Source organism: Symsagittifera roscoffensis, chromosome 3 (assembly GCF_963678635.1).
Source record: "Symsagittifera roscoffensis chromosome 3, txSymRosc1.1, whole genome shotgun sequence".
Taxonomy (NCBI): domain Eukaryota; kingdom Metazoa; phylum Xenacoelomorpha; order Acoela; family Convolutidae; genus Symsagittifera; species Symsagittifera roscoffensis.
The window spans coordinates 75,219,560-75,238,840 of NC_087064.1; the positions used below are offsets into that span (position 1 = coordinate 75,219,560).

General features: G+C 35.7%; 2 protein-coding genes across 4 annotated transcripts in view; both read left to right on the forward strand.

Moving 5' to 3' along the window:
- LOC134842204 (ATP-binding cassette sub-family A member 2-like) overlaps window positions 1-19,281 on the forward strand; it is a 172,260-nt gene that overhangs the window by 148,120 nt on the left and 4,859 nt on the right. For 2 of the 3 annotated variants that reach the window (XM_063858429.1, XM_063858430.1), the window contains 10 exons: window positions 385-426; window positions 1,190-1,415; window positions 4,897-4,996; window positions 5,229-5,404; window positions 6,165-6,455; window positions 8,236-8,383; window positions 9,394-9,534; window positions 14,690-15,174; window positions 15,376-15,517; window positions 18,509-18,723. In XM_063858429.1, the coding sequence (XP_063714499.1) occupies window positions 385-426; window positions 1,190-1,415; window positions 4,897-4,996; window positions 5,229-5,404; window positions 6,165-6,455; window positions 8,236-8,383; window positions 9,394-9,534; window positions 14,690-15,174; window positions 15,376-15,517; window positions 18,509-18,723 (1,966 nt within the window). The remainder of the gene's footprint in view (window positions 1-384; window positions 427-1,189; window positions 1,416-4,896; window positions 4,997-5,228; window positions 5,405-6,164; window positions 6,456-8,235; window positions 8,384-9,393; window positions 9,535-14,689; window positions 15,175-15,375; window positions 15,518-18,508; window positions 18,724-19,281) is intronic. The other variant, XM_063858431.1, reaches the window with a different exon arrangement.
- Window positions 1-19,281, forward strand: part of LOC134842205 (serine/arginine repetitive matrix protein 1-like) — a 334,393-nt gene that overhangs the window by 148,117 nt on the left and 166,995 nt on the right. The window lies entirely within an intron of this gene.

Here is a 19,281-nt window from a genome sequence, read left to right on the forward strand (position 1 = left end):
CATGGAACCTGTTTCTTTGCAATTTGGAAATTTTAGGCTACGTTAGATTTTTGTGTCTACTGATTTGTGCTGACTTAATTCCCACAGAAAGGAGTTTATTTGAAAGTTCGACTTCTTTCTAGCATTCGGAAAGCTCTTTGTAAAGTTTTTAATGGTGCAGGTAATTTTGTTCCGGATATTTTGGGATTTTTTTAGCATTTGATTTCAATTTTAGTCATTTTTGAATCGCAAGTGGTGCGATGTTCAGCTTCGCCTGTGTTCAAATAGTGTTTTTCGTGTTTCAAAATCTAAATTTGAAAATCTTAGTTCCTGTTGTATGTGCGCTTGCGGCAACTAACGAAACAGTTTGTGTGTGTGTATTGTCTAAACTGTCCCCATTTTCAGCAGACCACCAGCCTATTGTAGGGATGAGGAGCAGTAGTAATAGTAAGTGTACACGTTTCTCATTCTCTCCCTGTTTAGATTTCTAGAGTGCATCTTTCCAGTCGAAAAGGCAGCAAGTATTTTAGTTATTGAGTCGTCTAGTGAAAAGAAAAGACTGTTTTGATAGAGATCTTTATAAATGTTCTCACGTGAATAGCTTTAAAACAGACATTTTAAAACTTCAAGTTATATTTGAATAGTCTAAAATTGGATTTCAGTCATGGACGACATATGTTATCATCGTATATCTTGGTCATGCTGCGAACCGACGTCAGGATTACTTGTTGCGAGTTGTAGTAAAAATATTATTATTTTTTTTCGATCTCTGCATAACATTTCGTGCTCGTTGCTTGAGGGTGAAGCAACATTACCCAGCCCAGAAAAATAACCAAAAAAATTGCATGTAGTTCTTAAACAGGGGCACAGCAGCGGTTCGCCGTGATAAGCTGTACAGCCCTTGTGTTGGTCCTTTCCCCCGTGGATAAATGGTCCTAATCTTCATTACAGCACCAGCACTAAGATAATTAAATCACAAACTTTAACCCTTTGAGTAACGCTCGCACTAGGCACCATTTCGAAACAATAGAGGTCTTACCCTTGAGAAATCTCCTCAATATTACCCTAATGCATCAAGTGAGCCCAGACTTCATTTTGGCCTAAAGAAAGACGCCAGTCATCGAATGAAAAAGTTGTGCTGATTCTCAACGTAGAATAAATTCGGGTTCTGTTGAGAAATAAATGAAAATTATATCATTTTTTGTTTTAGCCACAGTTGCACATTATTGTGAAGACACTGGGCACAGATGCGAAGAGTGCAGCAACGCAGTCCTCAAGTGCCACAATATGACGTCATCAGTAGGCTATGAGCAGTTCGTATTCGACACTTGGGCCAATGACAGAGTGGTGGACGTCAGTGAGGAGTCGAGTCGCTTCGGGTTCGATGTGGATGATCAGTTTCAACTGCATGCGTTTGACCATCGTCAGAGAAACCGGTAAGAATAGATGGATATATTTTTAAAGGGTTTCGTCTAATCGGGGGAGGGGGGGGGTCTAGCCAAATAAGTTCGAATCGATCCACTGGTTATATACACAACAAATTATTGGTCACCAAAATACGAAAATCACTGCTTTAATGGAGTGGGACTAAAAATTTGTTCAACCCAATTTGATCTTTTGCAGTTTTACTTATGATTTCTTATTCAAATCAAATCAAGTTCATTTGCTAAAAGGAAGGCAAACTGAGCTCTCTATATGTGGAACCGGAAGTGGCCCGAAAAAACGTGAACGGCTTCTAGTTTCCATAATGGATTTTAATAAATAGATTTACCAGGGAAAAAAATTGTTTTACTGATTTATTTTTCTCAACTGGGGTTAATTTTATCATGAAATTGCCAATCATAAATTGTTTTTTTTTTAACCGCCATATTTATTTTTGAAATTCGAAAATTTGAGTTTTTCAAAAAAAGGCTATCATTTTTTCCCGATTCCTTGGGTTAATTGACACTTTTTTTTGTCTGTTGCTTGTGGAGTAATATAGATAATTGTTTGACAAAGCCGGGAGCGCATTACTATCTTTCATCAAAATAAATCCGGGTAAACTCAAAAGTTAAATGTTGGAGTAAATTTACGCTCATAACTGTTTGCCCTTAGCTCCAAATTTTTGATGAGATTTTTTGATTTTGTTTTCTATGCCGTGTTTCTAGCTTCTTTGGCCTATTGGGTAATGCTTCTTTCCTCGAGGTTTGGTCTCGAGTTGGCGAAAGTAGGGTTCCCTATTGAAACTATTGAGTTTGTCGGTTACACAATCGGAGTCAGTATGGGGGGGGGGGCAGTTTCGTAAGAAGTTTCATCATGTGTCAATGAACGATTTAAAATAGTTCTTTTGGTTAACTAGTTTCTTTTGCGTCTTTTGTTTCAAGAAAATTTTGTTCACGCTCAAAATACATTTTGGCGGTGTGACTATTGATTTTTTTTTTCAAATTTTCTTAATGAACAGCGGAATAAAAAAAAACACCTGTTTGTCCCAATTTTCTTAAATTGAATTAGTTTTTTAAAGAGCGTCTCAAGCATATCAGATTTTTGACAGTGAAAGGAGCTTTTAGGCAATATTTTTTCCTTGAAGCTTGAAAGATGTTTTTTTTCCGAAAAAGGTTTTTCATTTGGGCACAAAAGTTAGTTGAAAATAACTTTGAGACAAGCTGATTAATGCTAAGATTATTAGCAAGGGTGTTGCGTTCGGGTACTAGATTTTTTTCCTTTCAATAACTTTGTTCACAGAATGGGTAATAAGTGGGAATGGTAAATTTTATATCGCTCATGCTCATTTTCCTCTTTCATTTTGCTTGTGTTTTCAACAAAAAGTTTGAGAAAGTATTGTTACTTTTTCGGATTCCCGTCGGTTTTTTTCTGGATTCTGATTTTTGTCCAAGTTTCTGTCGGTTCACTTTTCGTTTTTTCAAACTTCGTTTGTATATGTGGTAGGATGTTTTTATCATGGGTTTTACTATTATTGAAAATCAGTAATTTGTTAATTTAATTAGTCTGATTTTGATTTTGATTAATGTTTATTATACTCGCGAGAGCAACTGTTTTGTATTGGGAACCGGACATGTTTTTTCCGTAAACGACGTTTCTTTCAAATCTGTAAGAAATTGTGAAGTTGCTGTATTAGTGAACCTTAGCAACTTCAAGACTTTTCCAATTGTTCTGAAGGTAAGGCGCTTGTCTCTGTTCCCTTATGTCAGGGGTTCGTGTTTTTTTTGCTGTTTCATCTTATTCAACACAAGTTGTGTTTTTTGGCTGTTTTTCTGAAATTATTTTGATTTTGTGTCCCAAAAAAAACGTTTTCGATGTTCTGATTTTCATCTAATTGTCTTTACGCTAGCTCCGCTTTGACTCTGTGTTTATTTTTTCGACTTAACTCTTTCGGTTTATGTTCACAATGTCGGCATAAATGATTCCCATTTATGATTCGGCATAAATGATTCCCAATTCTTTGTAAGCCTGTTTCTGAAAATCATCCGATTTTGTAGGTGTAGTTTTGAGAAAGCTTCTTTCTTCTTGCAAAAAGACAGTGAATGGAAAAAGACAATCTTCTTACGCAATGATGTTTTTTTTGTATTGATAGTGTGGCGAAGCTCCTCTTGGCCTTTGTCTTAAATTATTTTTACTTGAGCTAAGATTGTGTTAAATGAGCAGTCCAGTGTTTCCAACTAAAGTGTCAAATAGATTGTCAAATAGTGTGAGCTATGATGTATCAGCTCAAATACAGCCCATTGTATAAAATTAGTTTGTATAATCAATGCAGCAGAGGTTCAATGCAATGTTAAGTGATTTGACTCTTAGTTGGGTGGTCTGAATTTTCGAATCTTTAGTCTCCTGAATTATTTGTATTTACGCTAGCCCAGCGTAGTGTAATACTACGAAGCAACTTTTGTACCAACCTAAGTCGCAAAGAAAAGTGCTCATTTGGTGGCATTTTTGGTATTTTTCTAATTATAGCCAATTTAATAGCATCTGTCGCAAATTTTTTTCAAGACATTACTGTTGTTTCTTATTTCTGTTTGTGTTTGCCCTTTTCTAACTTGTTTGCAAAGTGCAGTGTCACCTCTATGTTCAAAATTGATTATATCTTTTTTGTCTTCATATTTGCATGTTTTTTTTGAAATTTTCTCCTTGTAATCATGGTTCGATGCTTGTTTTATGGGAACCAACTTTTTTGTTCCGACATTTTTTTTTGTTTTCCACGCAAAATCAGGTACCACAAATAATGATCGAATTGTTTTGAGTAATATATCATATTAAAGCCCTATCAGTCGTGATTCGAACCACGTTTAAAAACTTCCAAAAAGTTTTTCCCAGTGTCGAGAATAACCGGTGTGAATTCGAGCAAAAAAAGCCAGCGAGCAGGCCTACAAGCTGAATATGTCTAGTTTAAGACCTTAAAACTCAATTTTAAGCAATCAAAACTAGTTTTTGTAGTTTTTAGCTTCTTTTTGGCAACCAAAAACTTCAAAAAATTAAAAGTTTTTAAAAGTTTTTTTTATAGTTTTTGTAGTCATTTTTCTACTTTGCCTTAATTACTATGACTATCTTAGTGGCCTAAATTCTGTTTTAGATCAGATCTTTTTTTCACACAAAGCAGAAAAAACTACACTGATTTGGAAAAAAACTTTCTAAACCGTAGTTTACTAAAGACTATGGTCGGAACATTCTGTGGTACTTGCACAGTAACCGGCTATCCTTGTTTTACTAATGATTTAAATACGAGACAAGATTAGCCGCAAAAAAATACAAATCGGTTTTCATAATCAATTTTCTGAAATAAATCTCAAGTCTGACAGAAACAAAGTCGCCAAGTTCGTTCTGACATTAAAAATTCACACAAGTTGCCAAAGGCCAAATAATAGAAATTAAAGGAAATGTTGTTTGATTAATTTACTGTCATAGTTTACATTTTGAGTTGATGTTTAGTTACGGTGGACTGGTGTTCAAAGACTATGTTTATGAGCCAGGCATGGTTGCTGATCTGCCCGACATTTACAACAGTTTGTTCTCCAAACAACAAGCAAAGGTACCTGCCGGCAACTACCGATCAAGTTCAAACTTTTATGTTTACATGCTGTCGAAAGCCATTCGACGAACCTAATGAACACTAAGGTTAATATCCAATGGAAATGCATGCGCAGATTGAAGTTGAGTGTTACATGTAAACCTTGTTTTTGTTAACAACTCGAGCTTTTATTTAGTTCGTGTGTTTTTTTTTGGTGTTTTTCCCTTTTTTCATGAGAGCTTATGCTTTCCAGGTCTACTACAACTCTAAGGGATACCATAGCATCCCGATCTACGTGAATGCAGCGAACAATGCCATCCTGAGGGCGAACCTGGTCAAGTTCAACAAGAGTGCAGACCCGAGAGAGTTCGGGATCACGACCTACTCTCAGCCAATCAGGGCAGGACACTTGCCTAGCAAGAACCTCATGTAAGCAAAACTCAACGAGATAAGTTATAAAGTTAATTATCTACAGGAAAAATGAAGGATTTAAAAAGTTCCGTTTTATGAAGAAATAGCGCATTGGCCCGCAAAATGTGGTGGCTTCACGATATTCTTTTGGGAAAAAAGGAACGAAGTCTTAATACTTTTTGGAGCTCAATTAATTCATCTGCCTGATTGGTATTGATGTTTTAAAATGAATGATACGTTTTTAACAGAGCGAGCGGCGTTGCACTCCAGTTAGTACTGCACGTTCACGTCACAGTTACACCAAGTCAACTCCTTCAGTTCTCTCTTGTTCTCTAAGATCTCATTAGGTGCTATTCGTATTCGGTCTTTTAATGAATTGCTGTGTGGACAAATGAAGAAATATGTAAGCGTTTAGAAGAAAACTATGTTAATGAACGAAACAAAGACAACTATTTAGGTCGCGCGGCCTCTACATTTGATAGGGGGATTATGGTCAATCGAAAAATATCAATCGTAACATAGTACTGAAATCCAAACAACTCTAAAATGATGCTTTGTTTTAAAACCCGAAAGTTGAAATGTTCTAAAACTGAGAATTATTTTTATTTTTTTTTCTCTGAGTTCATGGAAGTTTTTCCGCCTGTCTGTTGGCTATGTTTATTAAGTGACCAGGTGGTTGAAAATAAATGTGGCTCAACAGTTTTCAGCTTATAATCTGCCAGTCAGTCGTTCCTTTCATTATCTTTGCTTTTAAATGAAGAATTGTGTATGCTTACAGGGACCATGGAAACGACGTAGTGGTAGCCATGTTGGTCCTTACAGGATTCAGTTCCCTCCCCGCGAGTTTCCTCATGCACTTGGTCTACGAGAGAACCCACAAGATGAAACACCTCCAACTGGTGTCTGGCATGCACCCAGTCGTCTACTGGCTGTCTAACTTTGTGTGGGATTTGATAGTGTCATGTATACCCATATTCCTCAGTTATGTCATCATGGTCAGCATAGGAGTGAGGGCATACACTGAAGGACAGAATAGTCTCGCACTGCTCTATCTCCTCCTCACTTATGTGTAAGTGCATTCTCTATTTTCTTGAGGCAAAAGTTCTCGCAAGCGGCAATTAGTCGCTGGCGACCATTGGTAACATTTCAAAAAGCGACAATTCTTCGGAGAGCAAATTATCATATATAGAATTTAAATTGAATTGATTCAGCAATGCGCAGCAATTAAACGGCCATGTCGTAGGAGGTGTGGGATTCGATATGGAAGGTTTCTTCAACTACCAATCTATGAATCCCGATTAAAATGGATTGCTATTTTCATAATTGCGACTAGCCCGTCAGATTTGCTGATGGAGCGTGAGGTTATATTTTCTACAAGTGTTTTGAGTCCGGTGTCCACTAGAATCAGTACCCGGCCATAAAGTGGATATGTGAAAAAGACTGTTTTTATGCCTTTTTAAAGTGCTACTCACCGCGTTCTTGCGCTTTCGATAAGCAATGTTGGCTCTTTTCCAGTTTCCCCCCTTTCAAAATACCGAGTTTTATGTTTGTTTTACGTGTTATTACGGCTAAATGCGTGATGTTACGCTGTACAGTATGAAGAACAAATTAGTTCACAATTGTCGAATTGTTCACCACGCCAAATTTCATTGCAATATGACAAATGTTATATAAGCTTTTCAAAATTGATTTTGAAAGGGGGGAACTGGAAAAGAGCTGCAATGTGGTTGCAACCGGGTACTAGACTTTTTTCCGTAAACAAATCTGTTCACAGACTTTCGCACGTGAAGATGTTACACGTGTGTTTCTTGCTTCATAAATTCAAATTTGTGGAGAGTTTTGCGCTCTTGGTAAAGTTTTAACACCCATGCTTGAGACGACAAAGGGCTAGTGCAATTCGATTCAAAGTTCGATTCCAGTCGAGACCTGTTGTTTTTTATAAACTGCGAAAATTAGAGGCTAATTAAGACTATTGTCTGTCTGCTTATTTTTTTAACGACTTAGTTCCCACAAAAAGTAATTTTTTGAAGGTTCGACTTTTTTCTGGCAATACAAGTCTCCTTGTAAAGTTTCTAATCGTTCAGGTTATTTTGTTCCTGTATTTTTGGCTTTGCAATTTTCTCTTTTTAATATAAAAAAAATCATTTTTGAAGGTTTTTTATTTTTCTTATTTGCTTTAATCTTAGTCATTCATTTTTGTATCGCAAATGGTGCGAAGGTCAGCTTTGACTCTGTGTTAATTTTTTATCGTTGATTTTCTTGTCGTATCGGATCTCAAATTGGATCTTCTCTAGGTACCTAGTAACGAGTCCCCCCTACAAAAAACCAATTTAGCGGTTAAGCATAATTACACCGAAGACTTTAGTCAAGGTGTTATGGTATCGTGTAACGGGTTTTTTTTTTAATGTTGTCAAGTGTCGACAAATAACGTCCACAGTTATCAATTATCATGTGGGCTGGACTATATCGCGCTATGTCACATGATTGCGTATGTTTGTTTCTTTATTTGTTCATCTTTATTTATTTAATTATCTGTTCTTCTATTTATTTAATTATGTTTAGTTTGCTTATATTTATTTATAACCTATACATGTGTTAGTACGATTTTTAGTTCTAGAACTGTTATTTCAGGCTCTTTCTCGATATAGCAAAATTTTGGTGTATACATGTATTAGTACGATTTTTTGTTCTAGAACTGTTATTCTTCAATTATTAGTTGTTCAAGTTGTTTGGTTTTTGCTTCAGTTTCTATGCCTTCGGTGTATTGCGCGTAGCGCCTATGTTTGAATTTGGCAAATAGCAACGAATCTAATAATGTGTGGCTAGTTAAAAAGATCGTCGTTTTTTAGCTGGGCAGTGATCCCGTCAATGTATCTGTTCTCGTTCGTGTTCAATGAGCCAGCCACTGCCTACGTGGGACTGGGGGTGTCCAACCTCCTCACTGGAGTCATCATGGTCATCATCGTCTACATGTTTGACACTGTAGTCAGAAACGATGTGAGTCATTCATTTGAAACAAATTCCAATTAACATTTATATCTCTTTTTAATCAAGTTGTTTTAATTTCAAGAGCTCCAACTAATTTTTTGGAAGAACATGGGTCATTAATGAAAAAGAATAAGAAAGCACGCTTATATTAGCGCGAAAAAAGAACGACTTTTAATTTTTCGAAAGTTTATATGTTTCCAAGCTGAATGAAAGATTGGCCCATTGATCCAGTTTTCTTTAATTAGTTTGCTAAAATGAACAAGGTTGCTCGTATCAGGGCGAAGCCCTGAATGTTCCGACTGGCTATTAAGGTTTATGGAGAGGTAATAACATTTAAGAAAAATTTAAAAATAAAAAATGAAAAATTTTTTCTCTAAAATTTGAAATTTTTTATGAAAATCATCACCCCACACGCCATATAAAGTACAAAAGGATAGATTTCGCTGCTTGTAACAAATCAATTATGGCAAACAAGCTTCGTTAAACCAATTTGGAACGATTTCTAAGACGGATTAAATCTCGCTTACGCGTTAATAGCGCGAAATATATCGCGTATTAATTGTCCCAAATTGGCCAAAATGGCAATCTTTAAACCACCATAACTTTACAAAAAATGATCACAGGTGAAATATCTTTTCAAATTTGAGCTCAGGACAACAATACCTTTCGAATGATATAAAAAAATCCGTCAAAAATGGCTAGTTAAAAAGTCGAAATTTGTCTGAAGAAAAAAAAACCCACCCGAGCACAAATATTCCGTTACTTTTGTATCGAAAGTCGGAACAATAAAGTGCCAATCATAAACTCAAAGCGTTTTAACCGTATATATGAAAGTTGGAAACGTCTAAAATTTTGAATCATTTTTTTCGGTTTCTTTCTGTTACCTTTTTCCAACCTTGTCTTGGCCCTGTAATTTGGAAAAAATAAGCTATACGACCAACAGAGCGGAAGTTATGTATTGCATAGTCTGAATTGCATGGAAAATATAAATAAATAAGTGATGCTTGTTTGTATTTCAGGAGGTGATATCGCAAATCAACTCTATCCTGAAGGCGTGTTTTGTGGTGGTGCCCATCTACAATGTGGGCCACGGATTCACTTACATCGCCTTTAATCAGATCCTCAACGACTTCTACCTCTCATTCGGACTCGACGAAAAGGTCAGCAGTCCAGACAAATAGTCACTGGAAAGTTAGAGTTAGAGGAAACTTATAAGCTTCTAGGGTACAGTATAATCGCCAAAATGGACGAGAGCTGAATGGTTGCCTTGGCATATCGGACAAAGACATTTCAGCTGATTTCAAAATGCCTTATTAATGAATGGTTGCCTTGACATATTGGACAAAGACATTTCAGCTGATTTCAAAATGCCTTATTAACCAAAATAAGTAAGGCATTTCAGCCAAAGACTTTACGCTGCTATTTGGCTATTTGAGTGCTTTATTTTTAAGCTTTTGATTGGCATTCACATATTTTGTTGTTGCGTTCCTGATTTTTTTTCAGGCTATGAGAGTCTTTCGACAATTTTATTTTTTTCATCTTTCAAACGCGAGATCAATCTTAGCGAAACTAGATGTTTTCTTGCATTAAACTTGTTGAAACTGTCATTCCATCCTTCGACAGCATTGTTAGTTCGATATTCATCATGAACCATTTTATGAACATTCCATTCGACCACCGCATATTTTGGCTCAACTCTTTGAGCACCTCGCACTGGACAAACGTATGTCTCCTCGAAGTAATCGCATATTTGCTGAAATGATTCCGACAAGTCCTCTTTTCGCAACTCTTGGAATCCGAACATAACGTCGTCTTTTGGCACAGTTGCGAGGCAAATGAGTTTTTCTTTTAGATCAAATTCATCTTCATCTAAATAATTCCTTTGGCGTTCCATTTTTTGTTCATTGTGTCATACCGTTTTGCCAAAATCTTCTTCAGAAAAAAGTGTTGCTCGATCATTTTTTTGTATCTGGTTTCCAACGCATCATTTCCAAATCTTTATAGATGGGTACAAAAATAAGTAAATTGCTTTCAAATTTGAGCGAATTGTTTATAAATGTATCAGGTATAGCATTTGTCCTACCAGAAGCACGAATGATGTCGAAATCAACATAGTTGAGATCATTGAAAGTCTTTATTACAGAAAAGATTTCATGCGTTCCACGTTTATGCAATATCTCAATTAGCAAATGCACTAAAATCTCAAAAATGCACTATCTTAAAAAGCCGTTGATCGATCATTTGGTTTCTATCAGATTCCTTTTCCGAATCTTTACATAGATGGATGTAAAAATAGTTGAATCGCTGTCAGATAGTTCCAGGTTAACATTCGACCAGCCAGAAATTCGATTGATGTCCAGTTCAACATGTTAAAGGTTTCTGCAAGCCTTAGTCGAAGTTATGGCTCTACGAGCTCCACGAATCTGCAGTATCTTAAAAGTTCCTCTCCAATCCAAGCTTCTCTGAAGATTTCAATTGAGTTTCGTTGAACGTTATTTGGAAAATGTAAAGCGTTAAAGTTACTCGTTTTCGATCTGTATACTGTCAATTTTTGCTTTCATTTTGTTTGGCCAGCTTTCTTTGTAATCATTTTAAAAGGAATAGTTTTCTTCTAAATGTCACCTATAGAAAATGGCGTCATATCGACAAGATTCATAAATTTTATGCGTCAAGATCACTGCCGACTCTTTTGCAATTACATTTTTCTCGTCTTGGTGTGCTTTTCGATTGGCAATTGTTCGATTTTCCTTCTATGGCATTTCGTTAAGCTCAGTAATCATCGACTGAAACGAAAAAAAAAATTGGATTGCATCTGTAAAATCTTTCATAACAGACGAACTGTTATTCCGATCAAATCGTTACGTACCTGGCTTCCAAATTTTAACATCTATGGTTTAAAATTTTGAGCGAATTGCTTATAAATCTTCAGGGATAGCATTTGCCCTACCAGAAGAATGAAAGATGTCGAAATCAACGTAATTAAGATCACTGAAAGTTTTTATTGTAGAAAAGATTGCATGCGTTCTACATTTATGCAGTATCTTAAATTCTATGTTGATTTAATGTTTTGAGGCTCGTAAAATTATGCTGAAAAATGCATGGTGTTATTTTTTTGGACTCCTAGATATAAATACTTCCAAGGGTTTACCGGGACAAAACTGAATCGAATATTAATATGTCGCAGTTTCTGCATCTTGATGGGCGAATATTCGGTCCTCCTTGTATCGAATGTCGGTTATCAGAGAGCATCGACAGAAATAAAAATTAATAGATAGCGTCTAAAATTTTTCATAAATAAAACGCTATTCCGATCAAAATAAGACACCTATATGGTTACAAAATGTTTTTTATTCCGTATGAACTTTTCATGGATAACATAACGCTGTAGCTGAAGACCGGATGACGTGGCATCAGACCAGACTGATTTTTTAAAGTTACGAAATTTCTACTTCCTGATAGCGGCTGTGAAAAGACTCGTTGTTGTTGTTGTTTGCTGTGGATCCCGTCACAGATTGGGAGGGCATAAATGCCCAGTGCGGCGAAGATAGTCCAGGACTTTGGTGGGTTCTTTCTGTAGGAAATTGTAGTCAGGATTCGGACCGAAGATTTCGTTTCTGATATTCTGCAACGAGGGACAGAGAAAAAGATAGTGCTCTGATGTCTCTGGTGCGAAAAGATTCGTGATAGCGACCACCAGAGAGTGAAATGCGTTGAAATGACTCCCGATCTAATGTCGAATTCTATCACAACCAGTTTGTTCTGACTCTTATGCAAATACAGTTTCCACATCTTGGTGGGCGTTTATGGGCAAATGTTGGATCTTCCTTCGATCGCATTTTATTAAGCTGATTAAGTATCGACCGAAACAAAGTTAAAGTTTTGACTTAGAAAGGTATTTCATAATTAACTAACTGGTATTTCGATTAAGTTTTCACGCATCTGGTTTCCAAAAAGTGACTTCCTTTAAAAATAGTACTTCACTATAAATATCCATTTGATTAAGGCAATTATAAAATTCAGGTAAAAAAAGCGACAGTTATTAAATCAATCAAAAGTAGGGCACACAATCAATAGAACATCTTGAGCTGCAAAATTGTATCCAAACAATGAGGATCATTTCTGTTCGCTTTTAGAGCAGAGTAATGAAACAATTTTTTACCACAAATCTCTCACAGATTTTTTTTTAGTTTCCCGCAAAATGCGTTTGTTTTGTTTGTTTGCAACCCCACAGTTATGATAATTTTGTTAAAATAGAGCTTGTAAAGTTGTTTACAGACATCAATTAATTTTAGTTTGAGCTTACCTTAACGCAAATCATGTTAGTACTTAGGAAAGTTGTAAAATTTATGTATTGAAAATCTAGGGGTTGAGAAATTAAACGATAAGCAAATTAGACGGAGCTTCTTAAAAAGAAATAAGCTAGGTTATTTTTAGAGATCGTTTTTAACATCAGTTGGATTTCTTGTATTCCTGTTGATATTTTGTGAAAAATTTCGGCTCTAGTGCAGGCTTTCGGGTGGTTCTTCAAATTGGTTGAGTTCTCTATCACATCCGATTTATTTGTGGTTTGTATTATCTGCATGCATCCCTTTTACGTGAATTGCCATCCCACCCCTACTTTAGCTTTTATTGCCGCATTTTCGACGTATTCATGATTCGTTTTTCTCGTACTGTGTTCTCTTAATTTCTTCTGCGTCGTTTCGTCCTTTCTCCTGGCTTGTTTCCCTTTTTGAAATATTCATGAATCGTTCGCCTACCATGCTCCGCCATAACTTTCTCTCCTTAATTTCATGTTCCAAGTAAATTTCGTCCCATCCGGCTTTTGATAGATTTATCCAGCATTTTGGTGTGTTTCTTGTCCTCCTCTAGTTCATTTCTTTTTCTTCCGTCGATTTTGTCCCTCCGAGTTTATTTTGTTGGCTGATCTCGTCTCCCGCATTCTTATTACATGTCCCAATTTTTCAGGGCTCCTTTTTTTCGGTTTCGATTCGTATTGATTTGTCATTTAACATCTTCCTGAATTTCCACGCTTTTTGATGTTTTCTTCCATCTCTTTTAACGAAGGTACATTCTCCATACTCCAAATGTAGCTTTATGTTTTGAACGTTTGATTTCTCCAACTCTCCATGATCTGGTATGACAGTTGTATTGCATTTTACTTTCCACAATCGATTCAACATCTGTTCTTTCTGTTAATCGTGTATTTTTTTTTCATTTCAAACCACGCTCCTGTGACTCTTCTTACTCTTCCTTTTAAGTCGATAGCTTCTCCAAACCCCAATACTGAAACGATTGAAACGACAAAACAAATTGGATAGCAGCATTAAAGTTCCGATCAAATCCTTACATACCTGGCTTCCAAAATTTAACTTACATGGCTACAACTTAAGTGAATAGTTTATAAAGCATTCAGAGATAGCATTGTCTCTAACAGAAGCAGCAATGATGTCAAAATCAACATAGTTAAGATCACTGAGGGTAATTATCGTAGAAAATATTGCAAGCGTTCTATGTTTATGCAGTATCTTAAATTCTGTGTTGATTTAATTTTTTGAGGTTCTTAAAACCTTACTGAAAATTTTAATATGTTAGTTTTTTTTGGGCTGCTAGATCCTATTATTTCAAAAGGTTTACCGGGATAAAACTGAATCGAGTTTCTTTGCGCTTCTTTCTTCATAACTCGTCGTTTCGTTTATATCCTCCAGTGTTTCCAAAATCTCAATTTCTAGTACATAATTTTCCATAAAAGTGGAGGATTTATTCTGGGATAAGCTTTCTGAAGAAACAAACTAGCTAGTTCTGTAATGCTCCCTTCTAGTTCATTTGTATTTTTGTCATTTTATAGTTCTTTTTGTTTTATCATTATTTGAGTTGAGTCTGCTGTTGATCTTCCTTGTGGGAATCCATATTGATTGTCGTCGAAAAGACCAAATTTCTCCCCCCAGTCTTTTATTCGTACTGTTATGAGTCTCGCAAGAATTCTTGTTGTAATTGATAGCAAGCTTGTTATCTGTTTTTTTTTTTCGAAATTAATGCTGAAGAATGGGCTGACACAGCTATATAATTAGTTGTAGAAATGTTCTTTGAAATGTTGCGTTTTCAAATGCTCTGAAAAATCACCAGAGATTGGAGAGACGATGGAAGAGCATTGCAGAGTTTTGCGCCAGCGAAATCAATGCTTTTCTGTCCGACTTCTGTCGTCTTCTGTGGAAAATATGATTTACTGCTTTAAATTTATGAAAATCATTTCTCTATGTTAAGTAAATATCTCCTTGCAATTAACTGAAATTTGTTAGTTGTTTAATCTATTTTCAGGTTGTCGAGCCATTCGACTGGAGCGCCACGACCAGAGGCATCGTAATCAACTTCGTTCAGGGATTCGTGGCGTTCGCTTTAGTAATTCTCTGCGAGTATAATCTTTTCTTGCAAATAAGCGTCAAAACAGAAGAACCTCTTGAGGAACCCCTGAAGAGTGCCTCAGATAGCGAAGTGAACAAGGGATCCATCAGATTTGCATGCGACAGTCCAGGAGCTGTTCAGATTGTGGATCCGGATGTCAAGGCAGAACGGGAACGCGTGAAAAGAAGCAGAGATCCGGTTCGACTGATGAATTTGACGAAAGTGTATACTTCCTTAGACATGGGAAGGTTCAGAGCTGTCAACAATGTCAGTGTGGGTATCAGACAGGGTGAAATTTTTGGTCTGTGTGGATCAAATGGGTCAGGGAAAACAGAGTTGTTTAAGTTGCTGACGTTGGACTCCCATCCATCAGATGGTACAATCTTCATCGACAATCATAAGTACGTGGCAGATTGAGCAGATTTGTGATTTATCTGAACTACATGGAAATCAGATTGAAGATATCAAAAACCAATTAACGTTCAGAACCCTAAAGCATTTAAAGGTTATCTTTACTACAGGAGACATCGCATAGTCTGAATACAATTTTTTGAAGGGAAGCGTAATGAGAATTTGAGGTACGATTTTTAGCTATGTTTCAGTGCGGCTAAGAACAAAAATGCCATCTGGAGCATAATTGGTTACTGTCCCCAACATGAAGCTTTGTTTGGAGAGATGACTGGTCAACAACATCTAGAATTGTATGCAGCATTGCGAGGCTATTCAAGGAAATCTATGCCTAAGGTACTTCAGTTTTTGAAGTCTGACTGAGCAAGATGCCACTTATTTCTCTGCACAAGCTCAGTTTTTTTTTCCAGCGCAAGTCGCACATTTTAGTTTAAAGTTTTCTATGAAGTATATGCGTTATTTTCACAGCGTACGATTTAGGTATATCTGCTTTTTTTAAACACATTTGATGCTAATATCTGAAATGGTATAAGCGCAAAAAAAGTTTAGGCATCGCTAAGTCGGTGAAGCAAGTGAATATTGGATCTGAGTTATAAACCAGTATATTCAGTTTTAGAGTCGATGAACGTAGTTCAGACGCTTATATAGGCTGTGATTATAATTTTTTTCTACAGGCCCAAATTTACTTTCCGCAGTTTGACTTTTTGATTTTTTTTAAATTTCAGTGTATTTTCATTGATGAATTCCACTGTTGAACAGCCAAATTGTAAAGGTCATCAAAAATATGCTCGACTTCTAGGTTTAAAAGATGATTTTTATGTTCCCTTTTAATAAATCATAAATCCAGATTTAAAGCGGAATTAAAATTTTACTATTGATCCTGTTTCCCATATTGGGTAAATGTTATCAAAAAAGTGTCAATCATAAATTATTCTAGAAATTCAATAAGCTTCAAGGCAATCTTTTTTTCTTCGAAATTCGAAAGTTGAGTTTTTCAAAAAAACAATTAGTTTTCTTATTGTTTTTCTGTTTATTTGTGTTCATTGACTCTTCCTACTGTCTGTTGGCTGTTTCTGATTTGAAGTTGGGTTTCATATTTTCCTGTATTTTTTGCCTATTTTAGTAATAGCTATTCAAAGTAATAAGTCATTTTACCCTGGCAGAGCGTAGTGTCATAATATGATATCCACTTTTTTTCCAACCCAAGTCGCAAAAAATTGCTCATTATTTGGTGGCACTTTTGCATTTTTATTTAGTTTTTTGCTTTTTCACGACCTAAAATCCTTTACTACCCGTCTTATTCATATCTGTTTTACTTATGATGCATAGCTTTATATCATTCTATCTGGCGTATTGGTGGCTACTGTTTTGAAGATTGTTTAGCGCGCATGGCGCAGATGCTTGGACGTGGGACTGTTAATATCTAAGACTGGGTTTAGATTTCGGCGCGGAGGTTAGATTACGTTATTTAAAAAAATCATCTTTTTTTAGAGTCAATGAATGTAAAAGTCAATCAATAAAGAGTCATATATATAGGTAAAGACGATTTGTTTTTTTTCTCAGGAAAAAATCATCAAGAAAGTTTTTTACTCTCAATTTTGATGGCTCGCGGTCTAACTTTTGATTTCGTTAAGTTCAGCTCAATTCCTCTGTTAAAAGAAAGGCAAACTCCACTATCGAATCACAAAAATGTAAAGGTAACGAAAAAAGGTAATGGATTTCTAAGTTCGAAAATGAATTTTATTTTTCCGATTTCCCAGCGGAATCAAAAAAGTTACCTATTGACCCAGTTTTCCCAAATATAAGTTAAAAGTCAATCTAAGTTCGAAAATGGATTTAATTTTTCTGAATTCCCAGCGGAATCAAAAAAGTTACCTATTGACCCAGTTTTCTCAAATATAAGTTAAAAGTCAATCATAATTTGTTCTTGAAATTCAAAGAGCTTTCAGGTTGTAAAAATTTTTTCTTGGAAAGTTTTTTTTTCTTGGAAAGTTTTTTGGTTCATTTACTCTTTTCTTTTGGCTGTGTTTAGAAAAGCGATTCAAATAGAAAAGTGATTCAAATAGAAAAGTGATCGTCGTTTTGTAAAACTCAACTTTATTTTTTTGTTCCGAATTGTGCAATAATCCAACAGTATAGAAAACTTATTATTGAAATAGTGCCAACTTGAGCAAGCGCAGAAGGAGTTTCAATCTGTTGAAGGGCCGCTGAGAACTTTTTATTAAATAATATCTTATTTAGACATATTGGTTAACCAATGTACTATTTATCCAGAAAAGAAATAAGATTATAGATTAAAGAGAAAATAGAAAGTTTCGAAATCTTATAGTTCACGTGTCTTGCATCTTATTAACGTGTTTTTTCTGGAGTATTCGACTTCGCTTGAAAATTTTTAAAATTGTTTTGAGTCGGTAGGTGTATGTTGCATCATCGTAGGATGAACAGAAATTCGTTCTTCCTTTTTATATTGAATGACTTAAATCTGTGATATGATCAAAATTTGATTCTGTTATCGGAACGACTGAGAGTGATTTTGACCAGCTGATAATTCCAAATATACTCTCTCTGCCGCAATGACACACTGTGAGCGATGTATTATAGAACTGCCAAAAATGATGAACAACACAGTTAATCAAAAAAGTCAATTGACCTATTTCGTTTCAAAAAGCTAGTGTGTATGTCTCTTGGAGGTTTTCATTCAAAGTTCACAGATTGGATTGCCGTTATTAACTAACTTCGTCTGTTCCGATTTTTTGCTACTTATTATACAGTGCTGATTTAAATTATCCGGACAAAACAAACAAAACTTGAATTTTCAAACGCGTTTTTCTCAAATTGGGTTAACATTAGACAAAAAGTGAAGAGAACAAAGTTGCTTAGAATTTCATCAAAATTAATATGGTGCAATTTTTTCTCCGAAATTCTCAACCAAAACTTTACCACAAAAATGGGTAATTTTGGCTTTTTTAATTAATCAAGAATTACACTGAAACTACTTTGTTAATTGATGAGAAAATTATATCACAAGAAGCCTCCTACATAGCCCAACAAAGTTTAAAAAGGGTTAAATCTCCAAGGGTTAAAAAGGGTTAAATTGAAAAAAGCCAAAATTACCCATTTTTGTGGTAAAATTTTGGTTGAGAATTTCGGTGAAAAAATTGCACCATATTAATTTTGATGAAATTCTAAGCAACTTTTGTTCTCTTCACTTTTTGTCTAATCATAACCCAATTTGAGAAAAACGCGTTTGAAAACTCAAGTTTTGTCCGGATAATTTAAATCAGCACTGTAGCTCCACCGCAGCAATATGATCTTCTGTTTTTATAGGTGATCAAAGAGACGATTGCGGAGATGGATTTGATAGAGTGTAGGGACAAAGAGACTGACACCTACTCTGGTGGAATGAAGAGGAAGTTGTCGGCTGCTCTGGCTCTCATCGGGGATCCAAAAATAGTGGTGCTAGATGACCCCACTGCCGGAATGGACCCAAGGTCAAGGAGGTTCCTCTGGACTCTCATCAAGAAACTCAACGAGAAGGGCAGGTTGGTGATTTTGAACACTGTTAGCTCTATGACATTTAAGTCAAAAGAAAAACGAATGAAAACCCAATTTTATTACTCCGTATACCATATCATTTCTAAATAATTGTCTAGTTATATATGAAAGCTTATAAGAAAATTGGATCTTGTTAAAAACTCTCCTCGCCGCCGTTGCAAAGACGAGGGATTCGTCACAAAGTTTTTGCGTGCGTGTGTGTTTTGAGGGCTAGGGGGACTTTTAATTAGTCCTCAACCTATTGATCTTTTTTCGATTTGTTGTTTTTTTGTCCGGCTTTTTGGCCTATGTTATATCGGCTCAGTGGGCTCATATTGTTTTATTTGACAGGCGAATAAGGTTTTTTGTTTATAATCTGAGGGTGAGGGGGACTTAATAACTCAATTTGTTAAAATCTCTTTTTTTTAATCTTCGACGATAAATTTCGGCCTTATTATATCGGCTTAGTGGCCTCGTATTGCGTCGTTGGGCGAGCAAAAAAAGTTTTCGTGTGCTTGTTTTTGTTTGCGTGTTTTGAGGGCCATAAGGACATAACTATTTATAAG